At 42.4% G+C, this 20,907-nt stretch overlaps 1 protein-coding gene across 1 annotated transcript in view; it reads left to right on the forward strand.

Annotated features, from left to right (window-relative positions):
• Positions 1-216: 216 nt before the first annotated feature.
• The window catches only part of LOC135506648 (microsomal triglyceride transfer protein-like), a 43,243-nt gene continuing 22,552 nt past the window's right edge, over positions 217-20,907 (forward strand). The window contains exons 1-11 of the mRNA XM_064925965.1: positions 217-402; positions 2,247-2,437; positions 4,433-4,576; positions 6,637-6,744; positions 7,143-7,399; positions 7,748-7,898; positions 8,274-8,431; positions 8,802-8,970; positions 12,099-12,206; positions 12,750-12,962; positions 14,556-14,767. Of these exons, the coding sequence (XP_064782037.1) occupies positions 342-402; positions 2,247-2,437; positions 4,433-4,576; positions 6,637-6,744; positions 7,143-7,399; positions 7,748-7,898; positions 8,274-8,431; positions 8,802-8,970; positions 12,099-12,206; positions 12,750-12,962; positions 14,556-14,767 (1,772 nt within the window). The 5' untranslated portion in view covers positions 217-341. The remainder of the gene's footprint in view (positions 403-2,246; positions 2,438-4,432; positions 4,577-6,636; positions 6,745-7,142; positions 7,400-7,747; positions 7,899-8,273; positions 8,432-8,801; positions 8,971-12,098; positions 12,207-12,749; positions 12,963-14,555; positions 14,768-20,907) is intronic.

Below are 20,907 nucleotides of genomic sequence, written 5' to 3' on the forward strand. Positions count from 1 at the left end.
AATATCGATGTCAATTCGCATTTGTGCATGCGCTGTTGATAAGCCTATCATCCGATCATTAGGTGTAGTAACGTAAATTAACTGCTCCCGTATCCCCCAGCGACAGTGGGCAATTGCACATATCGATATTTGAAGGGATTGTTAAAACTGCGCTACAAGTTAATGATTTGCTCTTTATCTCGTACTTAGTTCTTGAGCGTGGAGTTTGGATTCTGCCCTCCACATCGTTTAACATAATTTGAGTAGCTTCAGGTAGCTGAGCCTTTCTTTCTGTCCCGTGAGCGCCTATTCAGTAAAGTTTTCCCTGCAATCACCTTCTTGCTCCTAATATATAGTGCAAAATGTTAGCTCTCTTTGTGCTCTTGCTCTGCATGACATCTTCATTTTCTGCTTCTAATAGAGGTGAGTTATTGAGTTTTTTCACGTACCGATATGTGTGATGAATATGTTGTTTTATATTGTGTTGATTTGTGATTTGCTTAGAGAGTATGTTAGGAGTTGGGCTCTCGGCTTTACAGTCAAGGAGTTGGGCTCTAGGCCTACAGTCAGTGACATTGGAACTTCTGTAATAAAACTTTTGAATGGTCTTGCAACAGCCAAGAAACCAACAAATAACTTTCGCTGGAGATTCACAAAACATGTTTGTTCCTAAAATCAATAGTTACATAGAGTTTCGTGGTGATGTAATGTGGGCTCCTGAGTGGAGCAGTGGTCTAAGACACTGCATCTCAGTGCTAGAGGCATCACTACAGACCCTGGTTCGATTCCAGATTGTATCACAACCAGCCATGATTGGGAGTCCCATAGGGCGGTGCACAATTGGCCCAGCGTTGTTATGATTTGGCCGGGGTAGGTCTTCATTGTAAATAATAATTTGTTTCATAACTGACTTGCCTAGTTAAATAAACATTTAAGTACACAACCAATAGTAATTAGTCCCCTAAACATTTGAGGCAACCTGCAGGGTAGGTATTGTGGATACTACTGTAGTTGGTGGTGGTAAAGTAGTTTCTTTTAGTGCCATATCTATTAATCATAGGCGATATTAATTAAATGATTTAATGTTCAACTTGGTCAGTAGAAACTGAGGCAGTTGACAAATCTGTCTGTCACAGATTTTGTATGTTTGATTCAGCACTTGGTGATGCAACTCGAAAGTGACACGTCAGTCTTGACTCATGGCCTAATGTCACTTCTTTTGGAATGCTACACTGTATTAGAGCAATAGAGGACTTTAATAGTCCACCCACAACGTTCACTGTCTCCAGTGTTGATTGTGTCCATCAGAAACGTAGACCACCGTAGGTTTAGCTTACAAGGGTTCTTGTAATAATGACACAATATTACAAGCTGCAATTGCACCCCCATGAAGGGCTCACCTTCTCACCTTCTGAATCCAGGATGTATACATATTACTGTCTGTTTTAAATAATCTGCTACAGAGGATAGGATTTTTGGAAGTATTTTGTCCAAAGCTACACATGGTTTTACATGTATCACAGTCTCATCCACCTGCCTGATCTTTCTCTGTCGAACCAGTAGCAATTAGCCAGAGGACTAGGTAACGTGTGTCATGGTTAATTGTTGCCAAGACATTGCAAACCTAACAGAGTAATTCATTCCTCCAATCTGAACTCAAGCCTTTTTGTAATGATTGTAATGATTGACCTACAAAGGGAAGTAATTGACTGCTGAGGAAAATACCTTAATTCAATCACTGCTTAATGGTATATATACCAACTATTTTTTTAGGAGTTGTTTTGACAGACATCTCACTCAGCAGTGAGGGCCCTTTAGTGTTAATCAGCTTACTGACATTGTGCAGTTACTGATGAAAGACCTTGATATTCATATAGAGAAACACCTGATCTAAGTGACTCCCAGCCCTTTGGGGACCTCAGGGTCTCCGTAGCCATGTTCCAACTGCTCTCAGCCTAGTGAAAACACCCTGGGTTGTCACCCAATTGACTCCAGAAAAGTGACACAGGAATAGTCTACTCCAGAAAAGTGACAGTTGGTTTCAACTAGCCAGGGTTAACAAATGCTTGTGTAAAAGGAGGTTAAACTGGCCCTGGGCTAATTTTAACCCAGGGTTAAGGATAGCCATGGGCTAAGAGAATGCAGTTTGAAAAGGCCTAGTGGGGCTCAAAAAGAAAACAGACAGAACCCCTGCCCTAAGTCACTCATAACACTGTGCGCTTTGATATCACTCTGTGATTCCAGCATGCCCCCTCCTGTTGTTTCAGGTGCTGGTGCTGCTGGACCCAGGCTGAACAATGACCGGTTGTACAAATTCAGCTACACCACGGAGGTGCTGGTGGACAGGGCCAAGGGGTCAAAAGATGGCAGTGCTGGCTATAGGATCTCCAGTGACGTGGATGTCAATTTAGTGTGGAGAGACCCCAGCAGCAAGGACGACCAGCTCATACAACTGGTGGTAAATAATCCCACAGCACCACCTCCTCACCCTGACTTTGCTGATAGCTACATTGAGGGAAAATGTACTGGACTGATGGTACCTGCATTTGATGGTCAATGAGATCAAATCACGACATTAGTGATCTTCAGGTCGAAAAGTCAGAGTTCTAGAAAGATGCCCGGGTTTCTGACTTGGAATTCCGAGTTCAAAACTATTTTTTCCAACCGCCTCTCACGGTCCCTGCTCTCTCCTTCCTTTCCTCCAGTGAGACTGACCAGAGAGAGGGGACACCGTCTTCCACCTGATGGCAAAACTTGAATCGCACCGCATCTGCCTCATGCACAAATTCATGTTGTTCCTATGACCAGAGAAAGTTAAATATTCCTTAATATTAAAATCGACACGATGAGCTGTTAATAATAATAAAACGCAGGGCTATCGATACTTGGCTACTCATTCATTGCAGCTGCAGCCCGAGCAGAAGTATGGAGGAGCGCGGTTTGTAATAGTGTTGAATAAAAACAGTGACAGTGCTGAATATAAACTTGAACATGAACTCACTCATAAAACAGCTGTATTTGTTGAGTCTCTCTGTGGTCATGGTTTTTAAAGTTATTCAATCTTACATAGGCTAGTAGCCTATTAAACGTGGCTGTGGCCAGGGTCATGGAAGCTCTGTAGCCACTGTGATTTGAGCTATCCCATTGGGCAGCGCAGTAGGTGCACTCGATTTAGTCACAGATTTGCCAGGTAGGCGAAATTTGTCTCATGGGATCACTTTGCTACCCGGTGCGCAGGACTTTTGAGTCAAGTGCACCTACCGGCAACAGCGCAACACGATTTTAAAAAAGGAGCGCAAGCCTTTATCGTTCGTTGGCTTTTCTACATAAATATTTGGTGAATGGCATGGAATGCCTTGAAGATTGATCGCGATCGACCGGTTGGCAACCACTGCACTAACTATAAGTCGCTCTGGATAAGAATGTCTGCTAAATGACTTAAATGTATGTTGGATAGATTAACCTGAATCCCAAATCCACCGTTAAAACCCCAGCCACTAGACCATATGTAAATCTGAGAGTATTGGATCTGTGTAACTGGTTTATGGTAGTAACCCTACCTCACCTAGTTGGGACTTTCACCATAACACTTAGACCTATCCAGTCTTTTCAGATCTACACTGGATGTCATAAGGTGAATTCACCAATTTGTAAGTCGCTCTGGATAAGAGCGTCTGCCAAATGCCTTAAATGTAATGTAAATGTACACAAACGCAGAGAAGGCAGTGAGTAGGGGTCAGGGGTTGATTTTAGGATTCATTCAGGGTCAGACAGAGCCAGTTTTTGTCAAACCTGGTTACATGTTTCCCTGGGAGATATATATAAACTCCAAAAACATCTCTTGTTTTGGGAGGGTACATGTTGGAGTTTATACATGCAACATGTTGTTTACAATTTGAAAGGAAAGGAAACTCAACCACATATTGATATGATCCTGGGAAAGTGGTCTTGGGAAAGTGGTCCTGGGAAAGAGGTTCTTAATGTCCCCTGTAATTGGCACAAATAGAAAAAAAGCCTGGTCTGATTGTGTAAAAATAGTACTTAAGTTCACAGACAGGCCCCTCAGGGAGTCTGTTTTATAAATTGTATTTTAAAAGGCCTGGGTTCAAATAGTATTTGAATTCTGTTACACTTAAGTTGTGCTTAATTGTGTGTGCCTGGCCCAAAATCAGTCATCTCAAAAGTGCCAACATGCCTTCCAGACAGGCTAAACCAAACACTGACATTTTTTTTTAAAGATTTCAAATACTATTTGAAGTCTATACCTTCCACTCTGGTTGTATTCTATAGAGAATATTGATATTGAGCTGCTTGAAATGTCCTAAGCTTTTTAGACACTACCTTTTCTTCTGCCCGTTGAGGAACATGCATCCATGTTATAAATTCCTCCTTTTTTCTTAACATGACTATGTCCTCCAGATCATCTAACAAGCTCTTCCATTCCCATCCACAGATCTCAAATGTGAAGATAAAAAATGTGGCCCCACGCTCAGCCAAGAAGAACATATTCCAGGGCGCAACAACGCAAAGCCTTCTCGGAGAGAAGAAGCTGGCAGCACTGGAAAGGCCGTTCATGGTGCACCTGAAAAACGGAAAGGTAAGAGCTGTGGATGTTGGTTTGTGTCTATGGAAACAAACAGTTATTAGACATTATAAAGGGGCTCATTCATGCTCGTAACAGGTCTAAAAAAGAATTAGAACGGATCATAATGCATTATACCTGCAGGCGCTAAGTAAAGTGTTACTGTATGTTTTTATCGATGCATAATGCTAAATTATTGATTGAATTTAAGGCAGTTACTAGGAACACGAATGTACTTTGGGTATACTGTAGTGGAGATTATCTGCCATAGGTAGATGTAGTAACATGTGTAGGTAGTAGGGTGTTTAATTATTACCAGAAGTATACTAGATATACTACAAATAGCTATTTTTCTATCATTGTAGTACTTTTGTCAATAGTCATAAAAGTATTGTTCAATTTTACATGTATTTCTATATCAACCATCACTTTTACTACAATCAGTCAAGATAAAAAAAATACGTAATCTAGTATGGGAGCCATTTCCGGAGCATCCTTGACGACATCCATATTTCCGAGGACTATTAATGGAGCTGTAATTGGCAATGTGTTAGTGTGGTGACGCTGGAAGGGGAAATACCAGACAGATGGTGTGTATGTGCAAAGGTCAACCCTTCAGATTGCCGGCCGTCCGGTTATCAGATCCCACGGGAGACAAGTGTGGGGGCATTGGCGTGGCAAAGGGGCCCCGTACCTTGATGACACAGACAGGGTGAGGTGAATAGTTGAACCAGTTGATCAGTGAATGTCCTGTTGAATGCATTGTGATCAGCTAAATCTGTTATGAAAATAGCAACAATTTAGCCCTGGACTGTACATATTGAAACTAAATGTATCTCCTAGTATTACAAACTATAATAAGTGATTACATGCACTCACCGGACAGTTTATTAGATACACCCATCTACTACCGAGTCGGACCCCCCCCCCCCCCTTTGCATTCCACAGGAATGTTCCACAGGGATGCTGGTCCATGCTGACGAGATGGCATCACACTGTTGATGCATATTGGACGTCTGTTAGCTTGCATGATTCATGTCATTCTCCTTGGCCCACTCTCATCAACAAGCTGTTTTCGCCCACAGGACTGCCGTTGACTGGATGTTTTTGTTTGTCGCACCATTCTCTGTAAACCTAGACACAGTCGTGCGTGAAAAACCCAGACTACCATGCTCAAACATGCTTAGGTCACTTGTTTTGCCTATTCTAATATTCAATCAAACAGTAACTGAATGCCTTGATTCCTGTCTGCCTGCTTCATATTACAAGCCACGTGACTCACTGTCTGTAGGAGCCACCTATGTACCTAATAAACTTCCCGGTGAGTGTAAGATAATGAACGAGTGACAAAGATTTTTAAACTTTTGTGATAATGGTGACCTTAGGGTGACGATGTGTTTGTTTTTACTACAATGTGATCTATTGTCTACAACCTTTGTACTTCTGTATTGTATTTAAGACTTTTTTTCTGCAATCTCTGCAATGTTAGACATGGTTTTTCAAATAAAGCTTTCTATCACTATTGAGTTGATAAAGGCTGAATATGGACAAATAAGGTTAAAGAAGGTTATAGTTTTTAACAAATATAGTAAATAAAGCCAAATCAATATAGTCATTTAATCTAAGTCTCAAAGTGTGATTTTATAGTATGATGCCCTGAGTTGAGTGGAATATGCTGGGAAAGTGAATAAGACATTTGTTTGATAGTGTCTGACTGCAGAATTTGTCTTGGGTTGCGTTCCATGCCGTGGGCATTCCTTGACAAGAAAATGGCACTCATATTGGCCCCTGCGCAATGCCATGTGCATATACCTTGCCAAGAAAAAAGGAACTCCCTCGCAAGGAACACCCTCAAGATGCAGTTCAGTCAGATCCTATGAAGTCAGACCCTTTTCCATTTGTTGACATCTCATGATTATCTGAGGCACTTAGATAATGTTCATCTGAGAAAACTACAGTTATGTCACTGTTCCCTGTCATTTGACTCTAGTGCATTGTTACTATGCACACTTTCAGCAAATAAGAAGTCACTTTCGTATCGTATTGACTTGTTTGTTGTTCCATTCCTCTGTCAGGTGAGCAGCTTTTACTGCTATAAGGCGGAGCCTGCTTCCATTAAGAACTTGAAGAGGGGTGTGGCCAGCCTGCTACAGGTGCAATGCAGATCTGGGAAGGTCATAGAGGTAAATTAGATCCAATACATATGCAGTTATAGGTAATCATGGAAACAGTTAAATGTTTTACTCTACAGTCGTATTTTAGCAGGCACTTACTAAGAGAAATTACTTTTGGGTCATTTTTAATAAACTCAATTGGTAACCACCATGTGTACTAAATTGATTATATGTATGATTTTTGTTTCAATGATTCCTAGAGAAACCAAAAAGTAATTATACGTGGATACTCATGTAATTGCCATTATATAATGTCATCAAAAAAAGAAATAAAAAATAATGCACTGTAAAATACAATTTTATGAATTCTCAATGTAAATCATTCAAACAATTGCTTAAAACTGTTTTTCAATGGTTTTCTGTATGAGTACTTGGTTGGCTGACTGATCTGTCTGGTCTGGGAACAGAATGACGTGTCCGGGAGGTGTACGGTAGAGTATAAGGCTGCCCAGGGCCAGGTGACAAGGACCAAGGCTTTGGAGACCTGCAAGACCGCAGAGACCGGCTTCACCACCTACATTCAGGTCCTGGGCGTGAGTGGGGAGTCCAGCTCTGTCACTGTTTTCACCCTGGAGGATGGCTTCATTAAGTCAGCCATAGCCAAGGAGACTCACATCTTAGCAGTCAATGCACGCCGCACCACCGCTGCTAAAATAGTGTCCAGGTAAGGTTGGCACAAATCAATTGTTATTTGTCACATGCGCCGAATACAATTGTAGACCTTACCATTAAATTCTCACTTACAAGCCCTTAACGAACAATGCAGTTTTAAGAAATATAAGACACTAGGGAGTCCAATGGAATTTTAATGGTGAAAAAACATATCCTGTAAACTTTGAGGCAATAGTTTATTTTCTTCTTCTTTTGTTTACCACACTAATTCAACACATGCATTTTTCATTGTGAAAGTAATGTTATTTTTTCACTTATTGATTGAATAGGCTTTCTGAGAACATCAATAGCAAAAGAACAGAAACTGATTGATGGATTTGTTCGTTTATGTTTTCCTCAGGCAAAGCTTGATGCTGGTAGCAATTGAGGCTGGGCCGTTTGAGGCTGCGGGGAAGAATGTCGCCAGTGTTGTCAAATCACTTGATGAGAAATTGTTTGCTGTTGGTGTGGCAGCTGAGAAGGTCAAATCCCAATGCAAGGGCTGTCAATCGGTGAGTGGTTGTGAGAAGCAATAAAGCAAAGAAATTGCTTCAGGTTGTTGTCAACCTTGGACATTGACTTTTCCCTCTGAAAGGTTCCAATATACTGCCAAAACAAATGCTTAAAAAAATACTCTTTGCTAAAGAATAATTAAAAAGGGCAGAGCAGGGCAAAACTATGCTGGCCTGGTTGATTGCTGCAATGGTGCTAGAATTAAATTATCAGAGTACAGGGTGTTACAATAGTGTGAAAAGTTGCCCTTATTAGTAGTCTGCATTTGCCAACACTATACCACACTGTCGATGCATGTCCATGCCAACCAAAAATGTAATTTTAAGACATTACTATTTTTCCTTTCTTTTCCTTTTCTCTGCCCATCCCACTAGCTGTTTGAGCACTGGCAAGCAGTCCAGAAGCAGTTTGAACCAGATAGCTTGTCTAAGGCCATCGCTCCCCGAAGCTTCCTGGCTCTCATCCAGAGCATAAGGAAAGCCTCCAAGGACGAGATCCTCCAAGTGCTGAAGCGTTCCAGCAAGACTGCCTTGTAATCCCTAGCACTTTCCCACCTCTCTGTCTCTCTCTCCCTCCTTTTCATTCTCTTTCTGTCTGCCTCTTTCTCTAGCTCTCCTCTTTTTTGTCTTTCCCGCTTCATTCCCTTTTTCTTCTCTTTATTTTCACTTTCTCTTCTCGATCTCTCATTTTCTCCTATTTTTCTGTCTTTTTTTCTCTCTCTCTCAGGCTTTGATGCTTTCTTATGAGATGTAGAGACTCCTCACCCTATTTCCTTGCTGTCTGTCTCTCGCCCCATGTTTCTTTTGGCCAGAGCCACATAGTTAACTATATAGGGAATATGGTGCCATTTTAGATATGACTTCTGACTCACCGCCTCTTTCCAACTCTCTTGGGGTCTGCAGACCTCAGGTGGTGGACGCCGTGACCTCGTCCCAGACGCCCGATTCCTTGGACGCCATGCTGCAGTTCCTCAACTTTGCCGACCCCAAAGGCCTGGTTCTGCAGGAGAGGTTCCTGTATGCCTGCGGCTTTGCCTCGCACCCCAACGAGAGAATGCTCCAGGCTTTGGTGGTGAGTGGCCAATGGCTGACTCTTGCTCAAACTGTACATCTTATGGTGCCTCCAAATCAAAATAAATTAAAATCATGTCCAACACAGCAGGATGGGGAGAAATTGTTTGGTAAAAAGTCAGTTCAATGTTTTCAATTGGTTAGACGAATGTTTTGTTTTATTTAACCGTTTTTTAATTAGGTAAGTCAGTTATGAACAAATTCTTATTTACAATGACGGCCTACCCCAGCCAATGGGACAATTGTGCATCGCCCTATGGGACTCCCAATCATGGCCGGATGTGATGCAGCCTGGATAGGAACCAGGGACTGCAGTGATGCCTCTTGCACTGAGATGCAGTGCCTTAGACCTCTGCGCCACTCGGGAGCCCAAAAATGCATCATTGTGACTTCTGATGGACTGCGCAACACAACACTGTACCCTCCCCCAACGCACGGCTCCCAGTGAAAATCATTGACTTACTGTGTTTTTTACGTATCCATTTTTTTTCTTGTTTGAAAGCACCCTTATGCTCATCATCAGGGCAATATTCAGTAAGAACATTAGCACAATGTTTTACAACTTTACATTTTAGTCATTCAGCACACTCTCTTATCCAGAGCGACCTACAGTTAGTGCATTCATCTTGAGATAGCTAGGTGGGATAACCACATATCACAGGCATAGAAAGTAAATATTTCCTCAATAATGTAGCTATCAGTAGAGTCAGAGCTAGAAGGGGGGGGGGGTCAAGTGCAAGTGTTGGTATGTTTATTTATTATATATACAGTACCAGTCAAATGTTTGGACACCTACTACTTCAAGGGTTTTTCTTTATTTTTACTATTTTCTACATTGTTGATTAATAGTGAAGACATCAAAACTAAAATAACACATGGAATCATATAGTAACCAAAAAAGTTTAAACAAATCAAAATCTATTTTATATTTGAGATTCTTCAAAGTAGCCACCCTTTGCCTTGATGACAGCTTTGCACACTCTTGGCATTCTCTCAACCAGCTTCACCTGGAATGCTTTTCCAACGGTTTTGAAGGAGTTCCCACAAATGCTGAGCACTGCTTGGCTGCTTTTCCTTCACTCTGTGGTCTAACTCATCCCAAACCCTCTCCATTGGGTTGAGGTCGGGTGATTGTGGAGGCCAGATCATCTGATGCAGCACTCCATCACTCTCCGTCTTGGTCAAATAGCCCTTACACAGCCTGGAGGTGTGTTGGGTCATTGTCCTGTTGAAAAACAAATGATAGTCCCACTAAGCACAAACCAGATGGGATGGCGTATCGCTGCAGAATGCTGTGGTAGCCATGCTGGTTAAGTGTGCCTTGAATTCTAACTAAATCACTGACAGTGTCACCAACAAAGCACCCCCACACCATCACACCACCTCCTCCATGCTTCACTGTGAGAACTACACATGCGGAGTTCATCCATTCACTTACTCTGTGTCTCACCAAAGACACAGCGGTTGGAACCAAAAATCTCAAATTTGGAATCATCAGACCAAAGGACAGATTTCCACCAGTCTAATGTCCATTGCTTGTGTTTCTTGCCCCAAGCAAGTCTTTTCTTCTTTTTTTTTGTTTTTAAAATATTTTTTTCTCCCCAATTTCATAGTATCTAATTGTTAGTAGTTTCTGTCTTGTCTCATCGCTGCAACTCCCGTACGGGCTCAGGAGTGACGAAGGTCGAGAGTCATGTGTCCTCCGAAACACAACCCAACCAAGCCGCACTGCTTCTTAACACAGCGTGCATCCAACCCGGAAGCCAGCCACACCAATGTGTCGGAGGAAACACCATGCACCTAGCGACCTGGTCAGCGTGCACTGCGCCCGGGCACACCACAGGAGTTGCTAGTGCGCGATGAGACAAGGATATCCCTACCGGCCAAACCCTCCCTAACCCGGACGACGCTAGGCCAATTGTGCGTCACCCCATGGACCTCCAGGTCACGGCCGGCTGCGACAGAGCCTGGGCTCGACCCAGAGTCTCTGGTGGCACAGCTAACACTGCGATGCAGTGCCTTAGACCACTGCGCCACCCGGGAGGCAAGTCTTTTCTTCTTATTGGTGTTCTTTAGTAGTAGTTTCTTTGCAGCAATTCAACCATGAAGGCCTGATTCATGCACTCTCCTTTGAACGGTTGATGTTGAGATGTGTCTGTTACTTGAACTCTGAAACATTTATTTGGGTTGCAATTTCTGAGGCTGGTAACACTAAGGAATGTATCCTCTGCAGCAGAGGATAACTCTGGGGCTTCCTTTCCTGTGGCAGTCCTCATGAGAGCCAGTTTCATCATAGCGCTTGATGGTTTTTGCGACTGCACTTGAAGAAATGTTTAAATTTCTTGAAATGTTCTGGATTGACTGACCTTCATGTCTTAAAGTAATGATGGACTGTCATTTCTCCTTGCTTATTTGAGCTATTCTTGCCATAATATGGACTTGGTCTGTTACCAAATAGGGCTATCGTCTGTATACCACCCCTACCTTATCACAACACAACTGATTGGCTCAAACACATTAAGAATGGAAAGAAAATCCACAAATTAACTTTTATCAAGGCACACCTGTTAATTGTAATACATTCCAGGTTACTACCTCATGAAACTGGTTGAGAGAATGCCAAAAGTGTGCAAAGCTGTCATCAAGGCAAAGGTGGCTACTCTGAAGAATCTTACATTTAAAATATGTTTTGATTTGTTTAACACTTTTTTTTTGGTTACAACATGTATGGAATAATGTAATTTCATAGTTGGGATATCTTCACAATAATTCTTTTTTTTTTAAATAAACTTGAATGAGTAGGTGTCAACATTTGACTGGTAGTGTAAATATTTTTCAACCTTGCCATTTGAAAATGTTTTCTCCATACTGATCACGACCCAGCGCTCTCAATGCACCCTTCATGACATTGTTGATTGTAGCATTTCTGTGGCTCAGTCTGACTATGTCCTGTGTTGCGTTAAAGGAAATAACATATACATTATTTGTGGGGCATTTGTTTCTCCTTCTCTTAGATTTTGTACCTACTCTCTAATGACTTCCAAAATTGCAATTTTATTTAAAATCATGTTTTTTGGGGTACTGTATGATGATAAATCATATGATGATAATGACACATTGTTTTTTCAGGACATTTCAAAGGGCAAGATTGGCAGTAAAGACATCAAAGAATCGGTGGTGATCATCATGGGTGCCATTGTGCACAAACTCTGTCAAAAAGGAGGTTGCGAGCTCCCAGTGAGTAAAGCCATCGAATATGTTTAGCCCATTTCTATAATGAGGGGAGTTGTACAAAACAAATTCTTAAAGGGATTAAAACATAATTTTTTACTTCATATTAATAATCTCAAGCACCACCCCAACGTCATCAAATGTGAAAATAGCGTTTTTCTGTTTCATAGTTCAAAAGATGGATGAATATAAGTGTTTCCGATGACGTCATCTTGTTGTGCATCATATGATTTTAACCAACTATGAGTAGGCATTGTCTCGATGAATATGAAGTAAAATGTGTTTAAATGTCCCTTTTTAAGCAATTGAATCATCTTCAACCAAGATAATACTGATTGGACGTTTTTAACTGAGCCAAATGTGACACTATTAGAATGCCAGACTGGAATAGTGAAGTGAAACAGTAGTGAGAGGTATCTGTGTCTGATAGCTTGGAAATATACAGAAATTATCCCGTTGTGAAATGCACCAAAGAAAGTCACAAATTCTTAAAAGGAACTATACATTGACTGATTTATTGTGTGTGTTTTTGTCCCATGTCCAACGCAGACTGTGGTTGAGGTGAAGAAGATGATTCTGGAAGGTCCCGACAGTACGCAGGTGGAGTCAGACATTCAGATGTACCTGCTAGCGCTGAAGAACTCCCTGCTGCCCGAGGCCATTCCCCTGTTTTCCAAATATGCTGAGTCGGAGGTCGGGGCATACTGCACCATCTCCCTCACAGCCCTGCAGAGATATGACGTCGCCCTCATCTCAGATGAGGTGAGGCCATTGGAATAGCCAGACAACCATTCATGAGGGAAGCTGGATTGCCTTTCCCAGAGCCATATATTTAGATATATGTATCTTATTTCGATAGACACTGAGAGTACCAAAAGTATGTGGAAAAATTCAAGTGGTCTGTATACTTTCCAAATGCACTGTATATACTGTTGTATGTACACTGGAATTTGAAAGTATTCAGACCCCTTGACATTCCCACATTTTTTATGCTACAGCCTTATTCTAAAATATATTAAATGGTTTGTTTTCCTCATTAATCTAAACACAATTCCCCATAATGACAAAGGAAGGAAGGATTGACCATAAGTTCTCAATGGGATTAAGGTCTGGGGAGTTTCCTGCCCATGGACCCAAAATATTGATGTTTTGTTCCCCGAGCCACTTAGTTATCACTTTTCCCTTATGGTAAGGTGCTCCATCTTGCTGGAAAAGGCATTGTTAGTCACCAAACTGTTCCTGGATGGTTGGGAGAAGTTGACACAGGACTGATGGTAGCGCTCACCTTGTCTTCTCCGGACAAGCTTTTTTCCGGATGCCCCAAAAATTTGGAAAGGGGATTCATCAGAGAAAATGACTTTACCCCCATCCTCAGCAGTCCAATCCCTGTACCTTTTGCAGAATATCAGTGTGTCCCTGATGTTTGTCCTGGAGAGAAGTGGCTTCTTTGCTTCCCTTCTTGACACCAGGCCATCCTCCAAAAGTCTTTGCCTCACTGAGCGTGTAGATGCACTCATACCTGCCTGCTGCAAGCTCTGTACAGGTGGTGCCCCGATTCCGCAGCTGAATCACAGTCCTGGTGCTTGCTGGACTTTCTTGGGCGCCCTGAAGCCTTCTTCACAACAATTGAACCGCTCTCCTTGAAGTTCTTGATGTGCCGATAAATGGTTGATTTAGGTGCAATCTTACTGGCAGCAATATCCTTGCCTGTGAAGCCCTTTTTGTGAAAAGCAATGATGGCGGCACGTGTTTCCTTGCAGGTAACCATGATTGAGAGAGGAAGAACAATGATTCCAAGCACCACCCTCCTTTTGAAGCTTCCAGTCTGTTATTCGAACTCAATCAGCATGACCGAGTGATCTTCAGCCTTGTGCTCATCAACACTCACACTTGTGTTGACGAGAGAATCACTGACATGATAATCACTGACATGATGTCAGCTGGTCCTTTTGTGGCAGGGCTGAAATGCAATGGAAATGTTTTTGGGGGATTCAGTTCACTTGCATGGCAAAGAGGGACTTTGCAATTAATTGCAATTCATTAGACCACTCTTCATAACATTCTGGAGTATATGCAAATTGCCATCATACCAACTGAGGCAGCAGACTTTGTGAAAATGTATATTTGTGTCATTCTCAAAACCTTTGGCCACGTGTGTGTGTGTGTGTGTGTGTGTGTATTTTCAGATTTTATTGAAAGGATGATAGCAGTGGGGAACTATAGAGAGAAGTTGTGTTAAAGGGCATTAGGTGTGGTTCAAACTTATGCCAACATCATAGATGTGTGCCCGCACTAGACCAGCCTGGCCACCAAAACTGATCTTTTAAACGGTTTTCATGCCTCACTCCATTTCAGGTGAAGCAGACAGTGAACCGAGTGTACCACCAGAACCGCCGGGTCTACGAGAAGAATGTGAGGGCAGCAGCCGCGGATGTCGTCTTTAGCAGCAACCCCTCATACATGGAGGTGAAGAATGTGCTCCTGTCCATCGGAAACCTTCCCAAAGAGTTGAACAAGTACATGCTTTCCAAGGTCAAGGACATCCTCCATTTTGAAATGCCTGCCAGGTGGGTGATGGGATTTACATTTGATTTGATAATTGTTTTGTTATTTTCATTTTATTCAGACTGAAACAGCACTAAATGAGTGGGGAGACTGGTGATTGGGCTGGGATTCGTACCCACACTGGGGTGGTGTATATGTGGTGCAGGCAGTGGTGTTACTTGCTAGACCAGCAGGCACTCATTTTATTTAATTAAAATCCTAAATTGAAGGCAGGCATAACTTACAGTGAGCTCCAAAAGTATTGGGACAGTGACACATTTTGTTGTTTTGAAATTATACAATGTTTGAGGTTAAAGTGCAGACTGGCAGTTTTAATTGAGGGTATTTCCATCCATATTAGTTGAACCTTTTAGAAATGTATGTAGTACAGCAATGTACAGCAATGTATGTAGTCCCCCCATTTTAGGGGACTTGAGTGTACGAAACATCAAGAATAGACTCATAGTCCCCCACCCCACCCTCAGAATAGCCTCAATTGACACTTCCGGCGCCGACAGAGATGGCCGCCTCGCTTCGCGTTCCTAGGAAACTATGCAGTTTTTCACTGGAGAGACGCTATCCGAAGCGGCGCAGCCAACGGGTTTCTCCACGCATCGCGCCGACAGAAACAAACACCTTTCTGGTAAGAAGAGGGGTGGGGGTGTCTGCCTTATGGCTAACGAGGCATGGTGCGATGAAAGAAACATACAGGAACTCAAATCCTTCTGTTCACCTGATTTAGAATTCCTCACAATCAAATGTAGACCGCATTATCTTCCAAGAGAATTCTCTTCGATTATAATCACAGCCGTATATATCCCCCCCCCAAGCAGACACATCGATGGCTCTGAACAAACTTTATTTAACTCTTTGCAAACTGGAAACCATTTATCCGGAGGCTGCATTCATTGTTGCTGGGGATTTTAACAAGGCTAATCTGAAAACAAGACTCCCTAAATTTTATCAGCATATCGATTGCGCAACCAGGGGTGGAAAAACCTTGGATCACTGTTACTCTAACTTCCGCGACGCATATAAGGCCCTGCCCCGCCCCCCTTTCGGAAAAGCTGACCACAACTCCATTTTGCTGATACCTGCCTACAGACAAAAATTTTAAAAAAGAAGCTCCCACGCTGAGGTCAGTCCAACGCTGGTCCGACCAAGCTGACTCCACACTCCAAGACTGCTTCCATCACGTGGACTGGGACATGTTTCGTATTGCGTCAGATAACAACATTGACGAATACGCTGATTCGGTGTGCGAGTTCATTAGAACGTGCGTTGAAGATGTTGTTCCCATAGCAACGATTAAAACATTCCCTAACCAGAAACCGTGGATTGATGGCAGCATTCGCGTGAAACTGAAAGCGCGAACCACTGCTTTCAATCAGGGCAAGGTGTCTGGTAACATGACTGAATACAAACAGTGCAGCTATTCCCTCCGTAAGGGCCCTCGGAGTGTGGTGTCAGGAAAATAACCTCACACTCAACGTCAACAAAACTAAGGAGATGATTGTGGACTTCAGGAAACAGCAGAGGGAACACCCCCCTATCCACATCGATGGAACAGTAGTGGAGAGAGTAGCAAGTTTTAAGTTCCTTGGCATACACATCACAGACAAACTGAATTGGTCCACTCACACAGACAGCATCGTGAAGAAGGCGCAGCAGCGCCTCTTCAACCTCAGGAGGCTGAAGAAATTCGGCTTGTCACCAAAAGCACTCACAAACTTCTACAGATGCACAATCGAGAGCATCCTGGCGGGCTGTATCACCGCCTGGTACGGCAACTGCTCCGCCCTCAACCGTAAGGCTCTCCAGAGGGTAGTGAGGTCTGCACAACGCATCACCGGGGGCAAACTACCTGCCCTCCAGGACACCTACACCACCCGATGTTACAGGAAGGCCATAAACCCGAGCCACTGCCAGAACCACCCGAGCCACTGCCATCATCCAGAAGGCGAGGTCAGTACAGGTGCATCAAAGCTGGGACCGAGAGACTGAAAAACAGCTTCTATCTCAAGGCCATCAGACTGTTAAACAGCCTCCACTAACATTGAGTGGCTGCTGCCAACACACTGACACTGACTCAACTCCAGCCACTTTAATAATGGGAATTGATGGGAAATGATGTAAATATATCACTAGCCACTTTAAACAATGCTACCTTATATAATGTTACTTAGCCTTGTTAAAATCCCCAGCAACATTATTCTTCTCATATGCATACGTATATACTGTACTCTATATCATCGACTGCATCCTTATGTAATACATGTATCACTAGCCACTTTAACCATGCCACTTTGTTTACATACTCATCTCATATGTATATACTGTACTCGATACCATCTACTGTATCTTGCTTATGCTGCTCTGTACCATCACTCATTCATATATCCTTATGTACATATTATTTATCCCCTTACACTTACATTATTCTTCTCATATGCATACGTATATACTGTACTCTATATCATCGACTGCATCCTTATGTAATACATGTATCACTAGCCACTTTAACCATGCCACTTTGTTTACATACTCATCTCATATGTATATACTGTACTCGATACCATCTACTGTATCTTGCCTATGCTGCTCTGTACCATCACTCATTCATATATCCTTATGTACATATTATTTATCCCCTTACACTGTGTATAAGACAGTAGTTTAGGAATTGTTAGTTAGATTACTTGTTGGTTATTACTGCATTGTCGGAACTAGAAGCACAAGCATGTAAGTCGCTCTGGATAAGAGCGTCTGCTAAATGACTTAAATGTAAATGTAAATGTAAATTTCGCTATACTTGCATTAACATCTGCTAACCATGTGTATGTGAAAATTTGATTTGAATTCGTTGGGGCATTGTCTTTACAAGGTGTCGGAAGCGTTCCACAGGGATGCTGGCCCATGTTGGACTCCAATGCTTTCCACAGTTGTGTCAAGTTGGCTGGATGTCCTTTGGGTGGTTGACCGTTCTTGATACACATGGGAAACTGTGCACATGAAAAACCCAGCAGCGTTGCAGTTCTTGACACAAACTTGTGCACCTGGCACCTACTAACAGCCCGGTCTCGAGATCACATATTGAGTGTCTCGGTCTTGTGTCAGATATATTTGTACTTGGTCTTGACTCGCTCTCGGACAGTGAGGACTCGTAACTTCTTGCCGAGACCAGCGTAATAAAAACCCTGCATAAAACCACTTTGCCAGGCAAAGTATATACACTCCTTTCTTGAAACAGTATCTTAACAGCCTTTATATCTATTATAGACATGTTTGTGCAGTGGAAAACCTATAGGCCTTCAGTGTGTGACAGGTTTGTGATTCTGAAAGGACAGCAACCGCAATACCAGCGCACTCATGTAGGAGAGTGCACTTTCCTTAAACACAAAGGGCCAGTGGTGGATCCCTACTTCTTAATCCCTACTGATGCGTAGTGGAGGTACACGATTGTTCAATTATGTAGTAGAATAGAAAAATCCTGCACAAAGGAGCTTCTGTGATGGTCCAGAGGGTGGTGCTGCCCATCTCATCACCAGAGACACACTGCCGGCCCTCCAGAACACCTACAGCACCTGTCACAGGAAGTCCAAAAAGATCATCAAGGACATCAACCACCTGAGCCATGGCCTGTTCACACCGTTATTATCCAGACAGCGAGGTCAGTTCAGATGCATCAAAGCTGGGACTGAGAGACTGAAAAACAGCTTCTATCTCAAGGCCATCAGACTGTTAAATAGCCATCACTAGCCGGCTACCACCCTGTTACTCAACACTTCACCTTAGAGGCTGCTGCCCTATGTCGTGTCTTTGGCTATGCCGGATTAAGTGATATGACATGCTATTCTATAAAATATTTTCCCCGTAATTAATATTACCGGATTGAGCTAATCATGTAAATGTAATTAACTAGAGAGTCGGGGCACCACGAAATAATATTTATAGAGCTGTTATCTTCTGAATAAGCTCTTAAAAACCTAGTAATATTTTACATCAATAGCAGTCAATATTAATCGTCACCTTAATTCAGTCTCTTCTAAAAAGTTGTAAATTCTTGGTTATCTTCACGAACCCTGGCAAACAAGTTGAATCAGCAATGCAAAATAGGGTTTATTTATTTACTAAATACCTAACTAATCACACAGAATTACACATACACATAATTAATCATAACTTGATTACAAATTACACAGAATTACACATACACATAATTAATCATAACTTGATTACAAATTACATCATAAAGGAAAACGGCCCTAGCGGGCGGAACAGATATGACAGCTTGTTACACAAAAGAAAAGGGGCTGGGTTTGAGTGAAAGAGCAGGAAGACTGAGTAACAAAGGAAGAAGCTGTGCTATCTTAAATGCATTCTAAATTACCTCCCATTTGGAAAAGGAAAATGCAATAAATATTTACTCTGAGCTGCGCTTCAGTAGGTTGGTGGTAGATGGAAGGTCGTGTTGCCAAACCGAGTCCTTTGAAGAATGTCTCTGGTGGTCAATTGCATACATTGTAGTAACGTCGTTGTGTGATAGACGGGATACTCTGTCTGTTCCTTCCTAACCCTCGTTTGCAGCTGCTGTTGCTAACTCAATGGCTAGGAGGTATCACTTCTGTAGTGAATAAGAGTTCAAAGTTTATACCATTCACAACCAAAACTCACGCTGATGTTGGCTTCGTTCTGTAGTTATTATCTGAACCATTCTGACATCAGACCGTCATCCTCACATCCTCGGAACAGGAGGTTATATTGTCGTCAAGGCTTTATATAGTGGAGCGAGAAGGCTGTGACTGAAATTTTTATAACCCATGACTCTTCACAGGGGCGGGCCACTGATTGAGCAGAGCCCTAACCTTATGAAAACCCAATTCTCCCATTTTAGAAGCTAAAATCACATTTCATCCCATCACAAATAATTTCATAACAATTTCACAACAATTCCATGTGAATCCGATAACTCTGATATGTAGACTTTCCACTGTAGACTTTGTCATCTTATCATTGATGAGAATGTCTCAGATGACAACCGAACTGACATCATATTCATTAAGTACCACCACATATATTCAATTGGTCGGAATACCATAATATATTTCATTTCCCCCCACCTTCTGATGTTCCCAGAATCTCTATGTTAACTAAGGGGTTTGCAAATGTAACATCAGTAGGGTAGAGAGAGAAAAAAGGGGGGAAGAGGTATTTATGACTGTCATAAACCTACCCCCAGGCCAACGTCATGACAACTACAGTGGGGCAAAAAAGTATTTAGTCAGCCACCAATTGTGCAAATTCCCCCACTTAAAAAGATGAGAGGCCTGTAATTTTCATCATAGGTACACTTCAACTATGACAGACAAAATGAGAAAAAAATCCTGAAAATCACATTGTAGGATTTTTTATGAATTTATTTGCAAATTATGGTGGAAAATAAGTATTTGGTCACCTACAAACAAGCAAGATTTCTGGCTCTCACAGACCTTCTTTAAGAGGCTCCTCTGTCCTCCACTCGTTACCTGTATTAATGGCACCTGTTTGAACTTGTTATCAGTATAAAAGACACCTGTCCACAACCTCAAACTGTCACACTCCAAACTCCACTATGGCCAAGACCAAAGAGCTGTCAAAGGACACCAGAAACAAAATTGTAGACCTGCACCCGGCTGGGAAGACTGAATCTGCAATAGGTAAGCAGCTTGGTTTGAAGAAATCAACTGTGGGAGCAATTATTAGGAAGTGTAAGACATCAAGACCAATGATAATCTCCCTCGATCTGGGACTCCACGCAAGATCTCACCCCATGGGGTCAAAATGATCACAAGAACGGTGAGCAAAAATCCCAGAACCATACGGGGGGACCTAGTGAATGACCTGCAGAGAGCTGGGACCAAAGTAACAAAGCCTACCATCAGTAACACACTACGCCGCCAGGGACTCAAATCCTGCAGTGCCAGACTTTTCCCCCTGCTTAAGCCAGGCCCGTCTGAAGCTTGCTAGAGAGCATTTGGATGATCCAGAAGAAGATTGGAGAATGTCATATGGTCAGATGAAACCAAAATATAACTTTTTGGTAAAAACTCAACTCATCGTGTTTGGAGGACAAAGAATGCTGAGTTGCATCCAAAGAACACCATACCTACTGTGAAGCATGGGG

The sequence above is a fragment of the Oncorhynchus masou genome, chromosome 20 (assembly GCF_036934945.1).
Source record: "Oncorhynchus masou masou isolate Uvic2021 chromosome 20, UVic_Omas_1.1, whole genome shotgun sequence".
In the NCBI taxonomy this organism is placed as follows: Eukaryota; Metazoa; Chordata; class Actinopteri; order Salmoniformes; family Salmonidae; genus Oncorhynchus; species Oncorhynchus masou.